Below are 25,716 nucleotides of genomic sequence, written 5' to 3'. Positions count from 1 at the left end.
TATGTCTCTGTACCAGCTGACCCACCACGCTGACAATTACACAATACTAACCGGGTGTAGTTTTGACTGGAAGCCTGTGATTTCTGCATATAGCATAACTTATGTAGCACCTGTTTAAAACCCTTATAAAATAATTGCAGCGATGTTCTCTGGTCTATAATAACATTATTATCCAGAAAACACAAGGCTGACATTAAGAACCTTCCAAAGAATGTGATCTAGTTAAGGAAAACAATACCATGTTTGTATAGTCTGTCGGATCCTGAGCGTACTCTTTGAACACTTTGCATTTCTCATCGAAATCTTCTTGAAGATGTACGACCTGTTCAGTCAGGGCATTCCCTTTACTTCCTCCAAACTCCAGTTTTTCTAGCTTTTGAAATTCTAGTGATGTTTTTAGGATATCCTGTAGAAAGAAATTAGAATGATAGCATTACCCACATAGCTAGGATTCTTAATCAGTATCACAAAGTAAAGCTCCATATACAATAGACTGACACCTTGTTCTTGTTATTCCTCCCGGTGCCTCTATAAATGCTTACCTTTACTTCAGACATGGCTTATCTCCTGAGGGAACCAAGGATCGGGCATGATAAAATTCAATATGCCTGATCCTCCCTTCACCCACATCATCTACTGGGGAAGATAAGAGTTGCATATACACATAAAGCCGGGTTCAGACGGGTTTTTTTTGGTCAGGATTTTGCTGCAGAATCCGCATCAAAACCCTGACCAAAAAACCGCCTCCCATTGAAATCAATGGGAGCCGATCATTTCTTCAATGGGAGCTGCCCTTACTTCAAGGCAGATTCCGCAGCTGATTTAACCGCAGACATCTGCCTCGCGACACCTTCCTCCTGACTAGTAGAGATGAGCGAACACTGTTCGGATCAGCCGATTCGAACAGCACGCACCCATAGAAATGAATGGAAGCACCTGGCACAGTGACCGGCCAGGTGCTTCCATTCATTTCTATGGGTGCGATCCAAAGTGGATCCAAAGAACGGAAAGCCGATTGCTAGTGTGAACCTAGCGTTAGTCGACTTATATACATACAATGGCTTTTTCACTTGACCATATCTCTTCATTCAGAATATTAAAGAGTTGTTTGTTTCATTTTTTGTGTTATTACTATTACTTAGCTTGCACAATGGTCCAGTGTTTAGCACTTGCTGCCTTAGGGCCCCATTCACACAACAGAATCTGCTGTTGATTTTGAGGCGGATTGTGCCCTGATTCGAAAGGAAGCAGATATTTCAGCAGAACGCTGAAAAAATAAGTATCCTGATTGGGGTAAGTGGTTAACACTGCAGCTTTGCAACGCTGGAGTCCTGGGTTCGAATCCTGCCAAGGACAACATCTGCAAGGGGTTTGTATGTACTCCCTGTGTTTGTGTGGGTTTCCTCCCATACTCCAAAGACATACTGATAGGAAAAAATGTAGATTGTGAGCCCTATATGGGACTTACAATCTACATAAAAAAAAAAAAATAGTCCTGATCGATCTTTCATGCGGATTTCATGGCTGGTTCAGCTGCAAAGTCGCAGGTCAAGACTAGTCACTGATGCTCTGCTTTGTAATTGCCCCGCAGGTCATGGCCTCAAATTTTTCTTAATTTTGCGCAGTATGAGCATAGCCTTATACTATACTGAGGTTTGGTTCTGCTTTGTAGTACCAATTAAGACCAATATAACATGCATTGTGTTGGTAAATCCTCACTAGGGTTGAGCCGATCTTGAGATTTCAAGATCGATTTTAAAATCCGATTTCCGATCATTTTCCAGCCGATCTCGATCGTGAAATTTGCTCGATCGCCGATCGGAATCCGATCTTTTCCGATCCCAATCGCTCAACCCTAATCCCCACCATTCCAAAACATTATGATGGTTTCCTATGAAACTGAACCCAATACCATGGGAATTGTTGAAATTTAGTTGTATTCCCCACTGAGCCAAAGAAAATAGTGTTGTGAAATATAATGGGAGACTATGAGAAATATATATATATAAAATTAATACGGATTTCTGTATAAAAAATACAGATAACAATAGAAACGGCCGCGCTTCTAGAAATTCAATATGAACAAATCCTTTTTTCCACTAGTGGAATGGTATAAACCCATACAACGTTCTACAGTAAGGATGGACGTGATCAGGTTTCTTTCACACCGTCTGGATAAGGCTGCGTTTTCGGTCATTCGACTCCAGGTCGACTTGAATATGAGAAATTGTAACTAAGGGATATACCCCTAATTTTCTTGACCTACTCCGCGCTCATTTACGGTAAAATGAAGAATCGGTTTGGATGTATTAACCACTATTTTATTACAGATAACGCGTTTCGGAGTTTTTGCACTTCAAAAGTGCCACCCCTTCATCAGATCTCTATTAATCTTTTAGCAATATCTTGCCCGTTTCTGGATTTCTGTATAAAAGTGACAAAGTTGCTAGAGGCGAACATGTATTTTATATACTGTACACTGCTAGCATAAAATTAGAACAGATTGAAGCATTATTAATGTAAGGAACCTATGCGACTTCCCATCACAATAGAAATGGCGCACTAGGGCAAGTAAATTTATTTTAAGGTTCAAAGCCTTAAAACATAATAATATCTACCTATATATCCAATTAGACATAATTGTTGTGGTCAATGACTGCGTCCAATGGAACTAATTACACTAATAATTATAATTATAATGAGGAGAAGAATGTATTATATAAAATAGATTGTAAGTCTTATGTAAGCAGAAAGTGGAAGGTTTTTCATTAAAAAAAAAAATGTTGTGTAGGTCGGCTCATTTGCAATTCATAGCCTATAAATATACGTATTTTTAGTGCTCGTATCTGAATAGGATACAATTAAAAGAATTAAATACCTCAATCTTCATTAAACGCTCAAGAAATCTGTCATATCTGGCGAACACCAGTTGAGAGCGAAAATCCCAAGGTTTAAATTCATTACTGTCTCTGTAAAATGACCCAAGATTGTTCCTGTGACTTTGAAATGAATGCTTGAAGGTCCTAAGGACATTCACTGCAATTTCTACATGCTCTAGTGCTTCCTCCGCTTCCTCTTTGAAAAGATCTTCTGGTGAAAGATACAATTTTGCCTGAAATAATAAGCGACAATCAACCATCATGCCAGATTCTGCACAAAAATAATGAATAATAATAATAATAATACAATAAATCATATTCTAAATTCAGTTTAAAAAAAACAAAAAAGGACCAGCTCCAAAGAAACCAGTGAATTTTTATAAAAATTTTTTAATCAAATCATTTTAATCATATTTATGGGAGACTTCAATTACCCTGACATTCATTGGGAAACCCACACAGCCAAGAGTAAAGGCTCCATCAAATTTTTATCCTCTCTAGCAGACAACTTCATTGCCCAGCTAGTAGAAGAAAACACGAGAGGAACATCCATTTTGGACCTAGTCCTAACCAACAAAGAGCACATGGTTGAGGGACTACGGGTAGCAGGGACACTGGGATTCAGCGATCATGCTATACTTGAGTTTGGGGTTGCAAGAAGAAGAAGACCTGAAAAGACACAGACTTCAAGGCTCGACTTTAGCAGGGCAGACTTCAAGAGTCTGAAGGCAAGGGTTAGCAGAATTCCATGGTGCAAAATTCTTAAGCACAAAAATGCACATGAAGGGTGGGAAATCTTCCGTAGGGAAATTATTAAAGCACAGGAACTAACAATACCTAGAAGGAAGAAAAATGGGAAGCACCTAAAAATATCAGGATGGATGACCAAAAAATTACATAACCTGCTAAAAAGGAAAAAGGAAACATACAAAAAGTGGAAGATGGGAACTATACCTAAGGAAGAGTACACAGCAGTCTGCAGACTCTGCAAGACAAGCATCAAAGGAGCTAAGGCTGAACACGAATTGAAGCTTGCAAAAGAGGCAAAGAGTAAGGTAAAGGGATTTTGGGGATATGTTAAAAGCAAAAGAAAAGTGAAGGAGACAATTGGAGTCCTGAAGAATGATAAAGGAGAAACAGTTAACATGGTGGAACAGCAGGTGGAGCTACTAAATTCATATTTTGTATCCGTCTTCTCCCAAGAAACTAATGGAAATATCGACATTAATGGTGATGGAGATGAGAGGAAGGAGGACTCCAAGCTGACTATAAGCGAAGGTCTGGTAAGAGAGCACTTAGCCAAGTTACAGGAAACCAAGTCCCCAGGACCAGATGATTTACACCCTAGAGTCCTGAAAGAGATAGCAGAGGAAATAACAGAACCCCTTGCTATAATCTTCGGTAAGTCATGGGAAACAGGAGTGGTCCCTTTAGATTGGAAAAGGGCAAATGTTGTCCCCATCTACAAAAAGGGGAAAAGGGACGATCCAGGAAATTACAGGCCGGTAAGTCTGACCTCGATAGCAGGAAAAATCTTTGAGCAAATTGTCAAGGAACATTTACTTCGGTACCTGGATGGGAAGGCATTAATTAACCAGAGCCAGCATGGCTTTATGACCAATAAATCTTGTCAGACTAACCTGATTTCCTTCTACAACAAAATCACTGAATGGTTGGACCAAGGGAATGCCGTGGACATAGTATATCTTGACTTCAGTAAGGCATTTGATAAAGTATCACACAACCTTCTTATTGAAAAAATGATTAAGTATGGCTTTGACAAAAAATCAGTTAGGTGGATTCACAACTGGCTTAATGATCGGGCACAACGAGTAATACTAAATGGCTACACATCGAACTGGAAGAACGTCAAAAGCGGGGTGCCGCAGGGCTCTGTTCTGGGCCCAGTACTTTTTAATATCTTTATAAATGATCTGGACGATGGAATTATTGGGGAACTCATAAAATTTGCAGATGATACGAAGATAGGAGGAATAGCCAACACTAGAGAGGAGAGAGAGTGTATTCAAAAGGACTTAGACACACTGGAACAATGGGCTGAGGCGAACAAAATGGTATTTAACAGGGACAAATGCAAAGTTCTACATCTGGGTAACAGAAATGTAAAAAACATATATAGTATGGGAGGAATAGAACTAAGTGATAGCATAGGGGAAAAGGACTTGGGCATAATAGTAGATCACAAATTCAACATGAGCCAACAGTGCGGTGCTGCTGCAAAAAAGGCTAATAAAATTCTGGGATGTATTAAGACAAGCATTGAATCTAGATGAAGAGAGGTCATTATTCCGCTGTACTCTTTCCTGGTCAGACCACACCTGGAATACTGTGTACAGTTCTGGGCGCCTCAATTCAAGAAAGACATCGATATATTGGAGCAAGTCCAAAGAAGAGCAACCAAAATGGTGGAAGGTCTGCAAACCATGTCCTATGAGGAGCTGCTAAAAGAACTGGGATTGTTTAGTTTGCAGAAGAGAAGGCTGAGGGGAGATTTAATAGCAGTCTACAAATATCTGAAAGGTAGTCACAGTGCAGAGGGATCTACCCTATTCTCATTAGCACAAGGAAGTACAAGAAGCAATGGGATGAAACTAAAGGGAAAGAGATACAGATTAGACATTAGGAAAAACTTTCTGACAGTGAGGGTAGTGAGAGAGTGGAATAGGCTGCCACGGGAGGTGGTGGGCGCTCCATCAATGGAAATCTTCAAACGGAATCTGGAGAAACATATAGCTGGGATGATTTAGGAAAACCTGCACTCACAGGGGGTTGGACCCGATGGCCCTTGAAGTCCCTTCCAACTCTACCATAAGAAAGAAATAAGAAAGAAATATTTGTATTACAAAAACAACCCCAGAATTACTACTGAGCTTATAACTAGACATTGGCGTAACGTGTCACATCTTTGGCCAACATGGCAGATCTAGTTTGACCTGAAATTTTTGACTTCGTAGACAATGAAGCAGGAATTTTTGTGAAAAGTGTACACATTTAAAGGTCACCATGCACCAAGCTTGTGTCTGATATGAAAAAGCTGTGTTCCGGGAGGAGGTCAGAAGGATTACTATTTGGTATATTTTGAGGGTTGAGTGTCTTCAATGGCCAACAACTTTTTTCCATTGTCCAGTCTTTATAACTCCATCACTGGTATAGAGTGGGCCTCATATAGGATGAGACACGTACCTTCTCATAAATGAGGTGCACCCTCTGCCAGGCCATATGCTTGGAGAGTTGTATAATGATGTAAATTATAATAAATCTGGTGGGTTGGGAAAGTGGTGAGGATGGTGCAAATAAGAAAAAAAACCTAGTGTACAAGACAAAATAAGGGGGCATTCACACGGAGTAACGCCGGGCATGTATCACAGCCGTACACGCCGGCGTTACGGCAGACTGCCAAACACTTCCCATTCACTTCAATGGGAGCGCTCGTAAGCGCCGCTGTCACGAGCGCTCCCATTGAAGTGAATGGGAAGTTTTCGGCAATCTGCCGTGACGCCGGCGTGTACGGCTGTGATACACACCCAGCGTTACTCCGTGTGAAAGCCCCCTAATCCTGCCACACTGTCGTCTCTTAAAGGGAGAGAACAGCTGTCTCTCCCCCTTCCCAAGAACTCTGTCACGGTTGCACCATTCTGCAGTAGTTTGGTCCAATAAAGGCACGGTATATAGGTAACAATGCAAATACTATTTCTAACAGGAAGACACAAATGCACAAATATTCTGTAGTATTTGTAGCGTTCCCTACACATGCTTCTGATGCCGCTGAATAGGATGGAACCATGACTAATGTGCATGTCTGCGAGCCATCCAAAACAGATCGACCGAGCAGCAAAAAGGTGGTCAGGCACGTGGTCTTGCAATAATCACTCCTAAAAACCCAGCTAGGGGACAACATGGTGGCTCAGTGGTTAGCACTGTAGCCTTGCAGCGCTGGAGTGCTGGGTGCCAGGAACAACATCTGCAAGGAGTGTGTATGTTATCCCCATGTTTGCGTGGATTTCCTCCCATTCTACAAAGACATACTGATAGGAGGAAAAAAAATGTGCATTGTGATCCCTATATGGGGCTCACAATCTACATAAAAAAAAAATAAATCATAAAAACAGCTAGAATAATACAACTAGGCAGAGCAGGATCTATATAAGCTGGGCCACTGCTGCTAGAACACAGGAGTGGCAATAAACAGTGAAAGCAAAAGATTTATAGATGAACAAAGCATTACATAAACATAAAAATAATGACAGACTCATCATTTTATATACTGCATTAGATTACAATGGTTATGCCTCCAAAGCATAACTTCTGGATCGGTTAGACCACTGGGACCACCAACAATGTCAGGAAGTGGGTCCTATCTCCTGGATGTGCCAATGTACTTGTAACTGTCTGTACCATAGTGGATGAATGGTGCAGCAAAGTAACACCCATTAACACAGGGAAGATGATATCCTGTTCAAGGTATCAGTTGGGTTCCCAAACGACTTGTAAGTTAGGCATAACTTGTTTAGATACCACAACCCCTTCAAATATGAGATGTGTATACGTATTACCTGATCAATAAGTAAGTTGCAGAACTCTTGCAGTAGAACAATAATCCGCGCAGGAGTGTTGTAATACGTGGAATGACTCCAGATCAGACATATAGTGTGGAATAGGGGAGGAATTAAGACGTTGATCTGAGGAAAGTCTGTCTCTTCTAACAATCTGATATGTGAATCTAATGTTCTCAAGTGTAGATCAATATCTTCCGCTTCAACAAGAGCTGAAACAAACAAAGATGATGATTTATGTATGGCAATGCTTTATTACTAGGTTATATCATAAAACACAGTAAATATATCTTGCTGCCATGGCTGCTCCAGCAAGTTGAAAGTACTGTATTGAATAATACACTGAAGCAGGTCAGCCATATCGTTTGCCTGAAAAACCCCTTCAATGACTAGCTGATATTCCTTGCACACAGTAGGTAGAGGAGAATCCGCTCCACAACTGTCTCACTCATAAAAAAAAAAGCTCAGGACTAGAGATGAGCGAGTACTGTTCGGATCAGCCGATCCGAACAGCACGCTCGCATAGAAATGAATGGACATAGCCGGCACGCGGGGGGGTTAAGCGGCCGGCTGACGTCAAAGCGGAAGTACCAGGTGCATCCATTCATTTCTATGGAGCGTGCTGTTCGGATCAGCTGATCCGAACAGTACTCGCTCATCTCTACTCAGGACCATGCAGGAAATATGTAGAGAAAGACTAATATGTACTCATATGAATAAATGATTTTGGTTGAGATAGAAAGCTCCTATACAGATCCAACATGAGATTAAGTCTCTGCTATCTCTATCTCCTTTTGCTCACCCCCACCAGCTTCATAGACTTTTACAGGCATGCATTTAGAGTGAAAGTCGGTTTAACAGAACAGCCTGATAACAGGAGAAAAAAAGGAGTTTTCTATGATAAGCTATATTACAGAGTTTGTTACTATTGATTTACACAATTTTTTTTTTTTTTTTTATATGCCAGGGACTATATAACTCTTCTTCAGTATAGAGCAGTGGTTCTCAACCTGTGGTTGTGACCCCTTCAAGGGTTGAATGACCCTTTTATAGGGGTCTTAGGAACTGAGACATTGCTCCTCTGTTTGTCCGCCCACAGATACACTTACATAAGAGTACCTGGCGTGATGACATCATTACGCCAACCCCATCACATACACCCTGAACAAATACAGGTGTAAGTGACAGGGTTGGCACCATAATGTACTTATGCAGACCAGTCACGTATGTGTAGAGAGCAGCTACTGTGCTTAATGCTAAGGCCCCACAGGACGACCCGCAGCCAATAAGCACTGCGGCAAAAAACGCGTTGGAAACACATTGCGGTTCTTCCAGAGGTGCTTTAGACAGAAAGTTCACAGAGTTTTCCTCCACGGACTTTCTGTTTCAATTATATCTAAGGGGAAATCACCGGCGTTTCCGTAGATATAATTGACATGCAGTGATTTCAATAACGATGACGGTTTTGGAAGTCATGGCGTGTCCGCACCGTGGTTTTTACCACAAAGTGGGCATGGGATTCACTAGAATCTCATCTACTTTGCACTTACTGTAAAATGTCGAGATTTTTAACCGTGGCGTTTCCACCACGGGCAAATCACGTCATTTCTGACCAATGGGGCCCCGGCCTAAGGAAGTTACGCTAGGTTCACACTAGCGTTCAGCAGTCCGTTCTGTAGTTTCCGTCTTCTGCAGGCAGAAGACGGAAACCTGTCAGACCGGGTCCGGCCATGAGCGGTGGTGAGCGTTTTATGCTCTCCGCCGCAAAACCGTTTTCTTTAAACCAGACACAGAGTACTGCATGAGCATAAAACGCTCACTGCCGCTCACGGCCGGACAGCTTTCAAACCCATTCAAATGAATGGGTATGAAAGAGTCCTGCAGGTTTCCGTCTTCTGCCTCTGTGTTGTGCAGGAAACGGAAACCTGCAGAACGGAGACCGGGCGCAGATGTGAACGAGCCCTTACTCTGTTAAAAGCAGTTACTGTGTTGAGAGCAGCAGTATTGGAGGTAAAGAAAATTATGGTTGGGGGTTACCACAACACGGGGAACTGTAGTAAACGGTCGTGGATGAGAACCACTGGTATAGAGGGTCAATATAGTGAATTTGTGCAAGAAACTGCAAAAGCATTAGTGCCAAGCCAGCAGCTGCCTAGCAAACTTTTTGCTTCTATCTACGAACATGAAATTGAAAAAATAGTTTATAGATATAAAACAAATCAAAGATCTACTTTTTTTTACGTTTTTTTGACTTTTGAATTTTTTTTGCCCACCAGAAATCTATCTAATTAGCAAATCAACCAGAGGAAACAAAAATGGTGTCCTGCATGGAAATGTGACCATGTCTGTCATGATAAGACACGCATTTCATCAGGCTCCATGTTTGGACGCCACGGGAATGCCAACTCCGGACCCTTAGACCTTGCACATGTCAAGGCCATTTTTTCTACATGGCAACTGGACAATTAGATCTGTCATAAATGAAACACCCCATGGTGTAGAATTGGTAGCCTGTGTGTTATGGAGTAAATAAAGGTGCCATGCCAGTGTTAGTCGAGGAAAAAAACATTTCTATACAAAAGAAAAAGCCCTTCAAAAGTACAGTACTTAGTCCAAATGGGAGCTCATTATAATGGACTAGAGTCTCCCCAGCCTACGTATGTCTGAAGAAAAGATTTTGTCACTTCCATTGTAATGTAAATATATATTTTTATTTTTTAGAAAGAATTTAATTGGGTAATAACCTTCTAATAATTTCCTCCACAGTATGGCTCTCATCGTGTCATTCAGAATAACGTTAAAGTCAATTTTATAATTATTGTACCCTAAGGAGGTAGACAACCGACTTGGACTAGAGCCTAAAGAAAGGGACTTGAGAAAAATGATTGTTAATATATAGTAACGGTCAGTCACTTCTCCACACGGAACTTCTTATAAGAAGTTATCTTCTCTTCCAAACTTATCTAATGCTTCTTAGGAATTTCGCCCTCGTAAAGATAAAAACTATTTTTAAAACTACTAATGAAATGTTTGTATCGTAGTTTCACTTTACATTTCAGTTAGTGGTGTAAAGAATGCAAAAGGTTACTAATTTTTGGCAGAAATAGGCAAAACTCAAATTTGCAACTTTTTGATTTCAAAATTCTAGTGTGCAGAGCTTGACAAAATCCGCATAGGTCATTCCAGTCTTAATGACGGGGCCGCACATTGCAAAAACGTGACGTTTTGGGAACAGCAGAAATGCCACATTTTATAGTACCTGGAAATTGGATGAGATTCTGACTAATCCCAACCAAACATTCCAGGAAAAAAAAATCTGCTGCAAAAATGCTGCAATTTCATAAATGCTTGTATTATTGCAAATCGCAGCATGTCAATTATACTTGCAGAAACACTACCGTTTTTCATATAGGTATAATAGAGGCAGAGTTTTCCTCTGACTCTATTATACCTATATGCAACATGTGTTTTCGCTGCTTTTTTTAAAAAAAATTTTAATGGCTACATGTGGCCTTAGTCTAAGGCTAAGGCCCTATGGGACGATCCACAGTGTTAAAGTGCTGCCGGAAAAATTGCGTTTATGGGTCTATGGGTGCATATCAAAAATAGAAATAGTAGTAGAAAGGGTAACATTTTTAGAATTTTTTTTTAAATGAGATAAAAAAAAATAAAAAAGTTACTAATCTACTTGATGCTGGAGCTGCTTTTCCAGTGCTTCCCAGGTTCCATGTTGGTCCAACTCAACAAGGGTTACCCATCTCAGCCAGCGATTGGCTCAGTGCTACAGGATTTCCTGTGTGTCAAGAGGAACCATGCAGTAGAGAGCAGCAGTAGATTTGTCCTACGGTTGAGTAAATTCATAGTCATTGTGATAACTTAGGGGCAAAAGGAAACCTAGAATAGGAAAGCCACAGGATTTTTCAACCAAAGTAAGTTATCCCCTTCATAACCTGCAGATCAGTGGGGGTCCAACTGCTCCCTGATGATTAGGAGAATGACAGATTTTTGTTCCCCATGGGGCAGTGGTGAGGAAGCATGTGCCCCGCTCGATTCATTTTAATGGAAGTGCCAGAGATGAGTTTAGTGTAGTGCTCGTCATTTCTGGCACTCTCATTGAAATTAATGGAGTGCAGTGCAATCTACCAGACCGCTGCTCAATTCAGAAGTAGTGAAACACCCAACCATCTGCAAGTTGTCCCCTATTCTAACTTGCTTTAGTAGGAAAACCCGTTTAGGTCTCTGGTTATCTTACGTTTACAATTGTACAATACAAGCCTGGATTACAGTGGTCATAAACCATCAATACACACAAATAAAACAATAACATAGATGCTAACATGTACCAGCTCCACAGATCTTCACATTCAGTTACCGGACTACGCACCATTTTTAACCTCTGTAATTATGTTCTGTAGTGTCGGATAGTAACTGCTCTCTTTTTCTTTCAAGATGGCAGACATTTTCTGAACAATGGGTGCTTGTAGCTACAAACATAAAAAAAGAGAAAGTTTTAAAAAAGGAACAATACAACCATTGTGAGAGGATAAAGCCAAGGCTGGGTTCACACCAGCGCTTGGTTTACATTAGAGGTTCCATTCCAAAATCTGCTTGAAAAAATGTGAAGAGAAAACTCCTGCAAGCAGGACTTTTCTATCTGTATTTTTCAGGAAGAAACCCGGCAGACCACATTATAGTCTATGGGGTCCACAGGTTTCTGTGGGTAACCATTTTTAAAATGGATTGGTTTGTTTCTTGGGTCCCAAAGAACTGAAAAACTGATAAAAATTGATCCATTTAAATATCCATGTTGTTTTTTTTTACTCTGAGGTCAAAGGCAACAGATACAAACAGAAGGTAATCCAAACTGTGTTATTCTAACCATCTCTTAGAATCCGTTTTATTTATATAGGTCCATTCTCAACAGATTACCAGCACAGATGTGAATATCAGCTAAGACAGTGCTGTTTCAATCTGGTTGGATTTCCTCAGCACAGCGTAGGGAAAACTGATTTGGCAGAGAAAACCAAAACCCCAGAACCTGGTCTAGAAGTCTCTCATCTCTTACAAATCAGTTTTTCCTACGCTGTGCTGAGGAGATCCAACCAGATTGAAACAGCGCTGACACAGCTGGGATATTGATTTGGCTAAATGCCGCATCATAGCATTAACGCTTGTTGAAAAAGTTGGGCATGATGTTTAAGGGAGCTGCCCCTAGAGGGCAGCAAACAGAGGCACTGTTTTCCTATTTACATCTTGGGGAACAGATTTGCATATTTTTCCCATAGTTAAAAACACTAAGTCTGTAGCAATGCAAGCCTGCACCAATAAAAGTAGACCTGTCACCCGATGCTTTTGGACCCCCCAATTTTTTTTTCTACTTTGTAAAAACAAAGAAAAACCAAACAAAACACATAAAATACTGTACTTACCTGCTCATAAATTCCAACAAGATTCTCCCGTCTTGCTTTCCAGAAATGAAGCTCTGCTGATGGTCCCGGATTGAGTCCTTTTAGAAGGGGCTGTGCAGAATCTGTTTCGATGACGTCTCGTACTTGGTAGGACCACTTTATCAGCATTGATTCAAAGGCATGGAGCGCTCCTCTGTCTATCACAATCTCTCTGGAAAAATAAGAAAATCAATATATCAAACAAATACATATCATGTAGACACAAAGAAAAAGGCAAACTTTAAAAGGTATTCAACCAAAAGTAATATGTACATTGAGCCTGTGTGTTGTCTTCTTTACACATTTTCTCCAGGCAGTGCAATTTCTTGGTATTGTTAGGTTAAGTGGTGCTAATGGGCTTTCATGTCTGAGTCTCTGTATCTGTTGCGACTCATCGGTGGTAACCACAGGCAGATTACCACTAATTGCTGGGGATGCATGTCTACCTGTTACTCCAAACAATGGCATGGTGCAGACTGAAAATTACAGCTAATCTATATGTGGTTACCACGACTCGGCCACCCCATATACAGACATCCTTTGAGACTAGGGACTTAGAATATAAACCTTGTAGATATCGGCTAAAGTGGGCACACACTCATCTGCTGCTCAATTTTAGAAGAAAAAAAATGCAGCATGAGATTCTGACTAATCCCATCCGCACATTGCAGAAAAAAAAAACACAGTGGAAAAGCTGTCTTTGAAAAACACAGCATGTCAATTTTACCCGCAGAAATAAGGGTGAGTTCACACTGAGTATACGCCAGCTTATTCTGAACGTAAAACATGTTCAGAATCAGTGGTGTATAAAGCAGTTCCATTCATTTCTATGGGAGCGGGGATACGAGCGCTCCCCATAGAAATGAATGGGCTGCTTTTTTCACTGCGAGCAGTCCCATTGAAGCGAATGGAAAGTGCTCGCGTGTACGGCTAGCTCTGCTCATTCGGAGCCGTACACGCGAGCACTTTCCATTCACTTCAATGGGAGCGCTCGTAGTGAAAAAAGCAGCCCATTCATTTCTATGGGGAGCGCTCGTAAGCCGGCTCCCATAGAAATGAATGGGAACTGCTTTATACGCCGCTGATTCTGAACGTGTTTTACGTTCAGAATAAGCTGGCGTATACTCAGTGTGAACTCACCCTAATAGTGTTTTCCCTATAGATTTAATAAGGGAAGAAAAAACACAAAGAAAAATGCATCAAAAACACATTGAAAAAAGCTACAGTAAACAAGGTGATGCACTCCAGCTGTGTTTTTTTCAGGCTCGTGCACACGGAGTAAACGCGCTCTAATTTTTGCATAACACACATGTAAAGAATATACAGTAGGTGTAAAAATTAGACTCCCGTTGACTTCAATGACATTTTTTACATGTGTAAAAAACGCACCAAAAACACACGTTTTTTTTGTGCAGTTTTTGGCGTGTTTTTTAGAGGTTAGTACTTTGATAAGGGTGTAATAGCCTTTCCTTACTTTTTTACTGTACCAAACTGGTTTGATCCACTTGTGGCCAATTTGATAGGGAGAGGTAAGATGGTCCTTCCAGATAGCAATCCTTTCACTATAAGGATTTTATTCTTCAGAGACTCCACGTGAAGCTCCATATCTTGTGAAATGACATTTGGTAAAGACTGGGAACTCTTCTTGTTAGAAAAAACAGGCATCAAGACCTAAGGAATTAGAGAAAGTATGATTTCTTCATGAAACGTCCATACACAACACATATGTTCAGATAGTCTGCGGGTGTTTTGTGCAGGATATTTACTACAGAAGGGAATTATGGAATAATCTGGAAGTAACCGCTGTCTGCACCCCCTTAGGCCCAGTTCACATCTGCGTTTGTTATTCCATTCGGGAAGCCTGCTTGGGGACCCCCTGAACGGAATACTGAACGCTTTAAGTGGTGAGCAATGAAAGCTCACGGACTCCATAGGCTATAATGGGTTCCGTGTATTTTCTACGAGGTCTCCGCACGAATAATGCGGAGAGGATAGTAGTTCTTGAAGTATGCTTCTCTCCACATGATCTTTGCTAACTGCTTTTGTAATGCGTTCGGTATTCCAATCGGGGGGGGGGGGGGGGGGGTCCTCAATTGGGCTCCCTAAACGGAATACTGAACGCAAATGTGAACCACGCCGTAACTGGAGTTCTTCTAAAGTACTCGTTAGAATACTGAATAAATCACAACACAAGGGCTCACCTTTATTAATGGATACAAAGTGTAGGCTTGGACAAGCAGTCTGAAAATGCACCAAATGTCCAGTGCTGAACTATGAATCTGGTGCTTCTTTAAAGGGTTTGTTCACATGGCGGAAAAGGCTGCGGAAACCTTTTCCGCCTTGTGAACTTTCTGCGTGGTTAGCCACGATGGGATGACGATGCAGCATTGGGATTACGTCGCGGCATCCCGCTCCTGATTAGGCCCGAATGAATGAGCCTGAAAAAGAGCATGTCTCGAGCCTCAGACGCTCAGAATCCGCAGCAAGATAGGTCATGTCGCTTTGTGTGAACATACCCTAAGACTTAGTGTGAACATACCCTAAGACTTTCTAATGAAAGTTTAAACCACCTATTAGTTGGCTTACTTTGACCAAGAATTTGGTACAATAACACACATTTCTGTCATGCCCACTTTCAATGCAAAGCCGCAGCCACTTATATTATAAGTCAGAAAAAAAAATCATCTCTCAGAATATCCCACTATGCAGTACATTCTGGTGAGTTTAACGCCAAACTCCAGTTGGAACCACAATTGTAAATCTGCCCCAATAAGTCTAAATAACTTAATTCACAAAAAATGATGTAAATCCTTAAAGGTGCATAAAAGATAATACTGAATGATTTACGCTAGCGTTACATCAATGTCGTCCTTTTCTGGACTGCTACAACAGCAGTCAAATATGGAGCCCAACTGACCCCATTAACTATAATGGGATCCATCAGGTGCCCATGTTAAAACTGAAATTACCAGATGAGAAAGTCAGACTTGCATAACTTTTTCGTCTGGCATTTGATGCACACTACAACAGTCTTCAAACAGAGACCCCAATGCAGATGTGAACATAGTCTTAGTGAATGCCCCATATGTATTTCATTTAGGTGAGGCTGTGTTAGACATTTCTTGTGGAATACAGTACAGATTCTGCTACATGCTCAATGTAAATAACAGAGATATCCTTTAGCTAGGTTAGAAGCTTTCTTCTCTTAAAAAACAATACTTAGCATGAGTATCAGCATTAATAACAGTAACAGGTAGACACCCAGATAAAGCATACTGAGAAAGCCTAGCAAGGGCAGTAACATTTATAATAGCAAAATTAAAATGTCATTATATAGTGTGTGAGCAGTGAGGGGATAGAAATTAGATAAGTACATTATCACTTTGTACTGCATCATCCTGAACTAAGATTCTTATCTCTGTCCCTGGTAAGGAGGAGAACAGTATGAAGTGGTGGTGAAGTGCTTATGTAATTGCTTTCCCCTCACTGCTCACAGTCTGGATCATAAAGCAGGGGATAGTCTATGTCCATTCCAAATAATATCTCTGCTCACTTCACTGAGGATGCAGCAGAAGCTGTACTGTATTCTACTGGGGATACATACCTAATAGAACCTCGGTAGTATGAAATGCAAAGACCTATACATTTTGGACACCAGGGGTCCGGTTAATTGCAATATATCTTCAAGAAACTTTTTTTAAAAAATAATACTTGGTTCCAAAATGCATGTTCCGTTTACTTATTGCCATCTGTATTGATGTATTGAAACCATTTTAAATACAGATATGTAAGATTGGTTTAACATGAATTTTTCCAAATGTGGTTCCCGTATTAATGCAGCCCTTTAATGCTCTGATACAGGAACAGGTTACACTCTATTTGGTGACCTTTCAGTCATTTTTTACAAATTAGAGAGCAGCTGTCACAATGAATAAGTGAAATGGCCATGACTGCTGGATAATTGGTTCACGAACATGTAGGATGGAGAAAAACTACTAAAAACTGCACCTTAGGGGTCACTAACATACTCACTGGTCCACAACAAATGATATAACTTCATTTAGGAACAAACATGAGATGGTGTATCTTAGCAGTAACCCTGGTGGACGATACAGACTCTGTAGTGAACGCTGTAGCACTCCCTGAACGCTATTCATTCCAATGCAGCTGAAGAATTTATTACAAAAGAGAGCTGAAGAAACGTCCTGAGTAATTGTTCCTTTATCTTGGATATACATATATGTATAAAACAATCAGACGGGCAAATATTTGTTCTATGCTCTGCCGCTATTGTGAAATTTTGAGTAATGAACATGAAGAGATATGTTGCTGGAGAGGACAGCATTATCCAGGCAGCCCGGGAAACACAGACACAACTGTAGCACAGGCCGTTCACTGCTTAGCATTGCCACACACTTGTTTATTGGACCTTCTTAGCAACAGATGAAAGCCAAAGCTACTCTGCTATAACACCTAGGCTTTACTCATACAGTTCATAGAGGCACAAGGCGTCTATTTTATACTAATCCCTTAATGAATGGTCAAGATTCAGTGTTTCTAATTGTGTATAATTAGACTAGACATCAATAGTAAGCAATCAGGCATCATTTATACCACGGCTGTTAGGAAGTGATTAAATTGCATTTTCTTTTTGCATTTAATTTTTTGGCTTGCCAAAGTGATCTGTGTTATTGGAAATGAAATGCATCATGCTCACAACTTTGTCGTACGTGCTGAGTCTGATACTATGTTCACCAACGTGGACATCAGGTAAGTAGGCAAAAAGGTGAAGGTCGCTGTCATGGTGTTTGATGGTCAAGAGGAAGTCATGGGCATGACTATGGGTATGGTGGTCAGGAGGAAAGAAGGTCTGAAGGTAAAAACCACACTTCTTATCCTCAGTTGACAGAAGAAATATGTGTTTCTTATTTTCAAGGCCACCATACATATAAGAGTAGTCATCGGAGACCAATCATCCATTTAATGTTTAGGAGGCCTCCCGATTATTCTCTGATAGATCATAATGCATATCAACAGGGGAGACAACCCACCCCAAGAAAAGTCTCGGGGAGATAAGCCACCACCATAGGAGTCTCAGGGGAGACAACCCACCCCTAGAAAAGTCTCGGGGGAGATAAGCCACCACCACAGGAGTCTCATGGTAAACAAGCCACCTCCATAATCGTCTCAGGGGAGACAAGCCACCACCAGAAGAGTCTCAGGGAAGACAAGCCACCACCAGGTGTCTGTCAGCAGCTTACTCCCTTCTCCACAGTGACAACACATATAAGTTCAACCAAACGGAACTTGCATGTGTATGGGAAAGGTCATGAGGAGTAGCTGTCAACCAAATAGGCATTCAGCCATCGGGTATCCCAAGCACAGCCAACCTTAGATGCACATCACCTTCTAAAAAGATGTGTCAGGGCCACCAGAGAAGTTGTGCCTAACAGGATAACAAGATGTCCAAAGCATATAGATCTTTCCGGCATTAAAAACAAGGATCTGTCACTGTACTGAATTCCTGCTAAACACTTAGTGTACCCCATTGTAGAGACTTGTCTATGAATCCAAGTAGAGCGGAGCAGAACCAATCAGACAGCTTAGCCCCAGGAACCCACCTGTCAAAACTCCTGACAAGTCACTATGACAAGTTTTTGACAGTGATGGGCAATTTTGATTTCATGTACATAAGTATTCTGAAAATACATTTATACAGCATTAAAAGGGAGTCTGTCAGCAGATAATAAAAACGTCTGTAAACATACCTATGATGTATTTTATTACTAACATGGCTGGCAAAGAAATTTTAATTCCCTCATCCTATCAAGTCTTCACAGTGTGTTGCCATACAAAGTAAGTCTCCGGACTTTTCCTCAATAATCCCTGCCTTGCATTCTGATGGATGGGTTTAGTGTTGGGAGCCCAAAGCAGGACATAAAACAATGGGCCCATCATTCAAAATGAAAGGGATTTGGGAGGGAATATTGATGATAAGTCAGGACTCTTCCTGGCTTGGCAACGTCCAGTGGACACTTGCCAGCATGGCCCTATGCCACCAAGAACAGCAAAATATGTAAGTTTACACCAACCCAATATATTAGTTGTTTGAGAGACTAACATCTGCTGATAGACTCATTCAACATGGCAAATGTAACATCGGCATTCTAACTGCATTATCTAGTTTTTGGGGACTTTCATTTAATTAACTATATTTTTATACACCTGAAATATAGTGTGGTACATCATCATAACCATACATATCAAGCACAGGTCAACAAATGTAGAGGAAATGAAGCAGGAACAAAAGAGCCCTCAGGAGCGCAACAACAGTAAAGATACTTTTGATAAAGATAGGCCACCATAGACATTTGCTCCTAAACCCTAAAATCTCACAAGAACGATCTGTACTATCCAAAGCGCTCTATTCGGTCTACAAAAAGTGGCTTAAGAAAATACAGAAGGGTAGACAGTCCATCTAATCCTTGACAACAACTGATCTGGAGGGATCCCATTGTCTATAATGGGACCTATTTTATTCCTGACATCCCCGACGAACAAGTCCTTCATGTAGGACAAATTACATCTACTTAAAGCCTGCAAGTATTTTTCAAAGGGAGTGTCACATACTTTGTGCCAATTAAAGCAATAGCAGTGCCCCGTAAGGGACTTAGACATGTGTGGAAACATACCTTTGTGGAGACTGATAGGTGTATATTTGCAGATAAAAAAAACTTTTAAGACACATGCAAATAAGCATGCAAGTGCCCTGTAGGTGGTCCTGAGCCAGGAAAATAGCAGCCATTTCTCAGTAAACCCTGCCCCACATCTACCCTTTAGTATGTAACTTAATGGATCCAGACAGGGGCATAACTTTAGGGGTGCAGTCGTATTGGGCCCAGGAGCCCTAGGGGGCCTATATGCACTGGCATCAATATTGAGATTGCAGCTTTCATCTGGCCCGTAAGCCAAGGAGACCCACAGATTACACTAACCACACTAAAGTGGATTAAACTTCTTAGCTGATGTAATAATCACTATCAAGAATTCACTGCAGGGATGAGGTAGGGGCCCTGGACAAAATATTGCACCGGGGCCCACAAGTCTTTAGTTACGCCACTGATTCTAGGGCTGTCTTACATGACTCAGTTTGCCATTAAACTCCTGTGCACAAAGGTCTGAGTGACAAACTGTATATGAAATGCCTCCATGTCCTGGGATCGCATGGTGCAAGTGCAAGAGTTCAATAACATGGACAGCACTGGAGTTGTTAATAAACACCAAGTACTATGGGGTTTAGTAAAGAGAGCTTGAGCCTTAGGGCTCGTTCACATCTGCGGCCCGGCACTCCGTACTTAGGTTTCCGTTTCCTGCCTAAAACACAGGCAGGAGACGGAAACCTGCAGGAGTCTTTCTCACCCATTCATTTGAATGGGTGAGAGAGATGTCCGGCCGTGCGCGGCGGTGAGCGTTTTAGGCTCTCCGCCGCGAAACCGGGTTTTATAATCCGGACACAGAGTCGGACATGCAGTACTCTGTGTCCGGATAAAAAAATCCGGTTTCGCGGCGGAGAGCCTAAAACGCTCACCGCCGCGCACGGCCGGACCCAGTCTATGGTTTCCGTCTTCTGGCATGCAGAAGACGGAAACCATAGAACGGAGACCCCAAACGCAGGTGTGAACCCAGCGTTACCTGACTCCGGAACACCCATTGAGCGTCTGTGAACTAATTTGCATTTGTGCAAAAAAAATTCTCAGCAATTAAACCTAAATCAACCTAGTTCCAAGCCCCCTTTGCATTGATTGGTGCCATGGCTCCCCCCCCCCCTTCCCTTTCAATCGGCTCCCTCAGCCCCTTATTTCTTGTTTCTCAGTGTCTCTCTTTGTTCCCTTCTCAACACTTATTCTTAGTCTTGCTCCCCTTGTCGTTGGCTTTTGGCACCCCTCCTTTTCATTGGGGAAGAGGCATTACATTTAAGAGAACCTGACCTATCTGTGTTACTGGTACTTACTGGTGCTTCATCCTGGTGACAGACTCCATATAATAATATAGCACTAACAGTGAAACCTTCATCACACATTTTCACAATTAATGTATTTCATATTACCTCTTCTACAAGTGAAGATGTTTGGCTGAAAGAGACACCAGTCAATTCCCCAAGTATTAGGACTTTCTTGTAGTTATCGATCTCTACAGTTGTTGGCATCTTCTTCATGATGTACACGGTCTTGCCTCTTACATTTACATTAATCTGGAAAAAGCAAAAACAAGATATTATGTAACCAGACTATCAAATCTTAAACAGGAGCCGTCAAAAATGATACCAAAATTGGCTTCCGATGTAATTGGCCCTAGTGTATGTTAGATGGGAAAATTGTGAGCCCTACTAGGGACTGATGTGAAGGGCGACAAGGTGTGTAGTGTAGATACTGACATTGGGCTTGGTTCAAAATCACCAGTGTGGCCCATCCCAAACGTTTCTGAAAGGTTGCAGTGACGGATCGGTGTAGACCAGTCAAGTTCTTCCACACCAAATTAAACTTGTACGTTTTTGGACCTTGCATTCACCACTGGAGCAGAAAAGAGCTTTTCCAAAACTGTTCACTGTAAGTCGGAAGGATACAATTGCCCAAAACATCTTAGCATGTTGAAGCATTAAAATGTCCCTTTACTGGAACCAGCCCTTGAAAAACAGACCTAATGCATTATTCCTCGTCTGCCAAAATATTTGCATATTCTGAAATAAATTGATAACTGCAACACAGGAATTTATTTTTGTGGGGAAAAAAAGTGACAATCTAGTGCCCCTGGCCTATATAACAGTGTCAAACCACACGGGTCACAGGCTTAGCGCTGATGTAAATACCAGAGGAGGTTTGGAGCTCTGTAGTTATTGAGTTATCACAGAGTCGGTGACTTTTATGTATTATAGCACTTTGCGTCTCGGCTCTGTAGCTTTCCGTGGCCTACCACTTTGTATGTAAGCTGCTGTGGTCCCTAAATGCTTCCGTTTTTCAATAATACCACTCACAATTCAACCTTGTTGCTTACTCGAAATTGTGTAAAATGAGAGTCCTACTGTGATACCATACTGAAGAAGAAGTAATGTGTCCCTATTATATTGTATGTTTCTTACCTCATGGGACACTAATACCCCTCCTTTCGGGGCAGCTGAGAACAATAGCATGATTTGAGCTCTTTGATCAAAAAAATCTTTCAATATCTTCTCATTCTCTTCATCCTCTACAAACTTTATCCACCGATCTTCTTTGACTTTTAAGGTACGTTGAAGGCACCTTCCCATATAAGATACTCTTTCATCTTCCCAGAAGGGGGGTGGTGGAGCTTCCTCATCATCTATGTCCATGTTTGGCTTCCAAAAATGTATATATGATCACCTATAACAACAAAAAACATGATCATCAACAACAGACTAGGAATAACCTATGTTCCAACTCAGGTCTATCACTCTAGTAGACTGTGGCCATAGCAAACAGATGTTTGGCAGAAGCATGGGAGCTGGAACCCAGCCAAGCAACTAACAGTGACATATCCTAAGAGGAGGTCATCAACAGTATATTCTTGGAATACCATTTTGTAGGCACATATCCCCTGTACTATTACACCAAATTGTAAAAGTATATAGCACCCAAGAAAAAATTCTGGGATAAGTTGTAGTCGCAAAAAAAGTTACTCGTTTGGGCTTCAATATAAATTAATTATAATATGATTATTAATATTGTATAATTAGATTCATAGTATGTTGAGCATTTACTTTCATAGCAGTACAATCACTAGAGTTTATAAAGTTTGTGGATTTTCATTGCTTCTGACTGACCATGGCTGTCAGCCATTTATATAGGAACTGGAGTCAGACCTAGAGTCAGATTTAGACTGTGGGAAAATAGAGGAGTCAGGGTCTGTGGTTTGATCTACCGATTCCACAGCCCTGACACTGATCCTTAGAATGAAGTTTTTCCCCATTGTGCATGCAGTCTGACTGCAACCAAGCTGAATGTGGGCATGCACATTACTCCCATTCATCTCAATGGGAAAGCCAAAGGTAGCTGAAGTACAGTGCCACGCCATCTCTGCCTCTCCTATTGAAGTAAAAGGGCACAGGCACACCAACACTAACATTAAGCCACTGGTTCTCGGGGGGCATGGCCAGCGGCGTATGGAGTCAGACGCTTAGCTCCGGAGCTCCGCTGTCCACCGGTCACTCAGACCGCACACTGACCCAAACACACTATACATGGCTGATTTTCATCACAGAACCTCCCAGCATTATCCTGACTGCAATGGTTCACAGCAGGAAAAAGAAAAGCCCGCTCAAGCTGATGAAATTCTTCCCTGCAGCCATATCTAAGTCTCTCCAAAATGGCACCAGCATCTCCTCATCCGGCCTTCCTGGAACAAGCTCCAGTGAGTAATTTACAGGACACTCCTGATGCACTTACTCTGCTGCCATCCTCAGCTAGTAGTCTAGCTTCTCCGGTCTCAGTAGACTCTCCTCCACATCCAGCCTTGCTGGTCTCTCCTGTATTAATGCCAGTAAAGGCTCCATCCTTACCTGCTACACCTTGCTCCTTTGGTATCCTTCCTTGGTCCTCCCCAGGCCCAGAGCTTGGTGATTCCTCCAGGCCCATATCTGAGGCAGCTATGAAAGCATTGTTTGTTGACTTTAAGGAGGCCATTCAATCTGAGCTAAAACTACTGATTGGTACTTTGCAATTTGAATTACACTCTTTGGAGGACTGTACATCACAATTGGAGAAAAGGATGGTAGAACTAACTGCTGTGCATAATGTCCTGGTTAATGTTTGTAATGGCATGGAGGAGGAGGTGGAGGCCTTGAAAATGAAAAGAGCCGATATAGAAAACCGGTCCCGGCGCGATAACATGCAGTTTACAGTGATCCCAGAATTGTTAAAAAGTGATGTTGTGTCTTTCCTAATCAACTATTTTGCCCTACTTCTACCTGCTGAAACTTCTCAGGACTTGTTCATTGATAGGTCCCCATAGATTGAAAAAACTAAAAAATCTGTCTCACAAATCCACTTTTACCACACTAAAGAAAAATAATGGAATTCCTCTGATTTACCAGACCATTGCCTTGTTTGGTTGCCTTGTTTGCAGATCTCTCAGCAGCTACTATAGCCCACAGGCAAACATTTGCAACAATTACAAGAACCGTGTGTGATCATGGCATTCTGTACAAATGGGGCTTCCAGTTCATCTAGTCATCTCCTACAATGGTTTCAAGTTGGTTTCCAACAGTCCTGAAGCAGCTCTCAAGTTGTGTCAAGAATGCGACTTGAAATTCGCACATCACAAAGCATGTTCCCGGGAAAACGCCCTCCACCTTCTACCACGTCAGAAGAATGGGCAGTCGTACAGAAGGGGAAGAAGCACCCTAGAAAATCAAGAGGATGACTCTCATATTATATTCTTATCCTTTATCCCTTGAGATATATTTATTGATGGTGTTTGTGTGGAAACAATGGCCTTTGCCTGGTTGATCCTCCTAAATGCCCACCCCCCTCTCTGGTGTGCTTCGGCTATACACTGGGTGCGTTAGTGTGCACGTTTTGGGTTCTCTAGCATTAAAATATCCCCCTCCAGGTCTATGAGTACCCACCCAGTGATACAACCTTTGTATTATATTGCTGTTTCTTTTGTATGTTCATACATTTTTGATTGTTTCATGTTTATACAGTAGATTTCTGTCTGATTTCTAATAAAGCAAGATGGCCCACGTATTCCTGGTGGTATTCAGTACTGCACTCCACATTTCCTGATGACACCCTGACCCTTGTAGCCAATTGGATTGTAAATCATGGGATTTAAGACACACTTAAACTGAGAAGATGTTCCTCGACTCCACCACAAGTGTTATCCAGCTAGCGATTACTTGGCAGGAGTATTGTTTACCCCTGTTATAAGTTATTACTAAAAGAACCTGTCAGGGATGCCCCTTATCTGCCCTGATTTTTGCTTTGACTATGGAACCATTCGCCCAAAGCATTAGGTCTCCAAATCTTTAGGGCATTGAGGTGGGTACAACTGAGCATTGCACAGGGCTGTTTGCAGACAATATTATTATGTCACTCTCAATGCCTGAACGGGCTTTTACCACTGTGATGACCCTTATAAATGATTTCCATAATGTCAGCTATTACAAAATGAACCCCTCAAAATCGCTGATTCTGAATATGGGCATTCCCTTCCCTATTCAACAATATCTTCAGCAGTCCTTTCCCTTTCCATGTTCCTTGTCCCAAAGATCCTATATTACTTTAAGAACCCCCCCATCAACATCCCCAGACCTTTTATTAACACCCTTCAGCTTTTGTTAGTGAGCTTTATATGGAGGCATGAAAGAGCAAGGATCCCAACATCTCTCCTGCTTCTCCCCAAATCCAAAGGAGGGCTAGACTGTCCTAATGTATTGCATTATTAGTACGTATCTATTTTCGATCAATTAATAGGTTAGTGGCATATGTCTGATGGGAAACACTGAGTTGATATCGAGAGATACTGTTCGGGATTGCCTTCTCTAACGTTACTGCTGTGGCACTTCAGATTTCCATTGTCAACGATTAAAGTTACACTACTCACAATACAAGCAGCGGTGGTGGATGTGTGGAAACTATGCCATGAAAGCCCTGGGTCAGTGCACACTGAGTTTTTTGGCGCTGATTTTGACGCTGAATCCGCCTCAAAATCAGCCTCCATAAAAAAACCCCTCCCAATAGCCTCCTGAATGAATGGGCCTGACCGGGAGGGAGTCTCACGCCGCAGACGCCACAGTTG

The 25,716-nt window shown here is 41.6% G+C and overlaps 1 protein-coding gene across 1 annotated transcript in view; it reads right to left on the bottom strand.

Annotated features, from left to right (window-relative positions):
* The window catches only part of DNAH11 (dynein axonemal heavy chain 11), a 180,764-nt gene that overhangs the window by 149,522 nt on the left and 5,526 nt on the right, over window positions 1–25,716 (bottom strand). Inside the window, exons 2-9 of the mRNA XM_075271484.1 lie at window positions 22,037–22,298; window positions 21,008–21,151; window positions 14,375–14,571; window positions 12,883–13,072; window positions 11,838–11,937; window positions 7,454–7,665; window positions 2,879–3,112; window positions 239–406 (exon numbers count right to left, since the gene is read on the bottom strand). Of these exons, the coding sequence (XP_075127585.1) occupies window positions 239–406; window positions 2,879–3,112; window positions 7,454–7,665; window positions 11,838–11,937; window positions 12,883–13,072; window positions 14,375–14,571; window positions 21,008–21,151; window positions 22,037–22,267 (1,476 nt within the window). The 5' untranslated portion in view covers window positions 22,268–22,298. The remainder of the gene's footprint in view (window positions 1–238; window positions 407–2,878; window positions 3,113–7,453; window positions 7,666–11,837; window positions 11,938–12,882; window positions 13,073–14,374; window positions 14,572–21,007; window positions 21,152–22,036; window positions 22,299–25,716) is intronic.

The sequence above is a fragment of the Leptodactylus fuscus genome, chromosome 4 (assembly GCF_031893055.1).
Source record: "Leptodactylus fuscus isolate aLepFus1 chromosome 4, aLepFus1.hap2, whole genome shotgun sequence".
NCBI lineage: Eukaryota > Metazoa > Chordata > Amphibia > Anura > Leptodactylidae > Leptodactylus > Leptodactylus fuscus.
The sequence above is the reverse complement of the archived record's forward strand: the minus strand, read 5'-3'. Positions and strand labels throughout refer to the sequence as shown.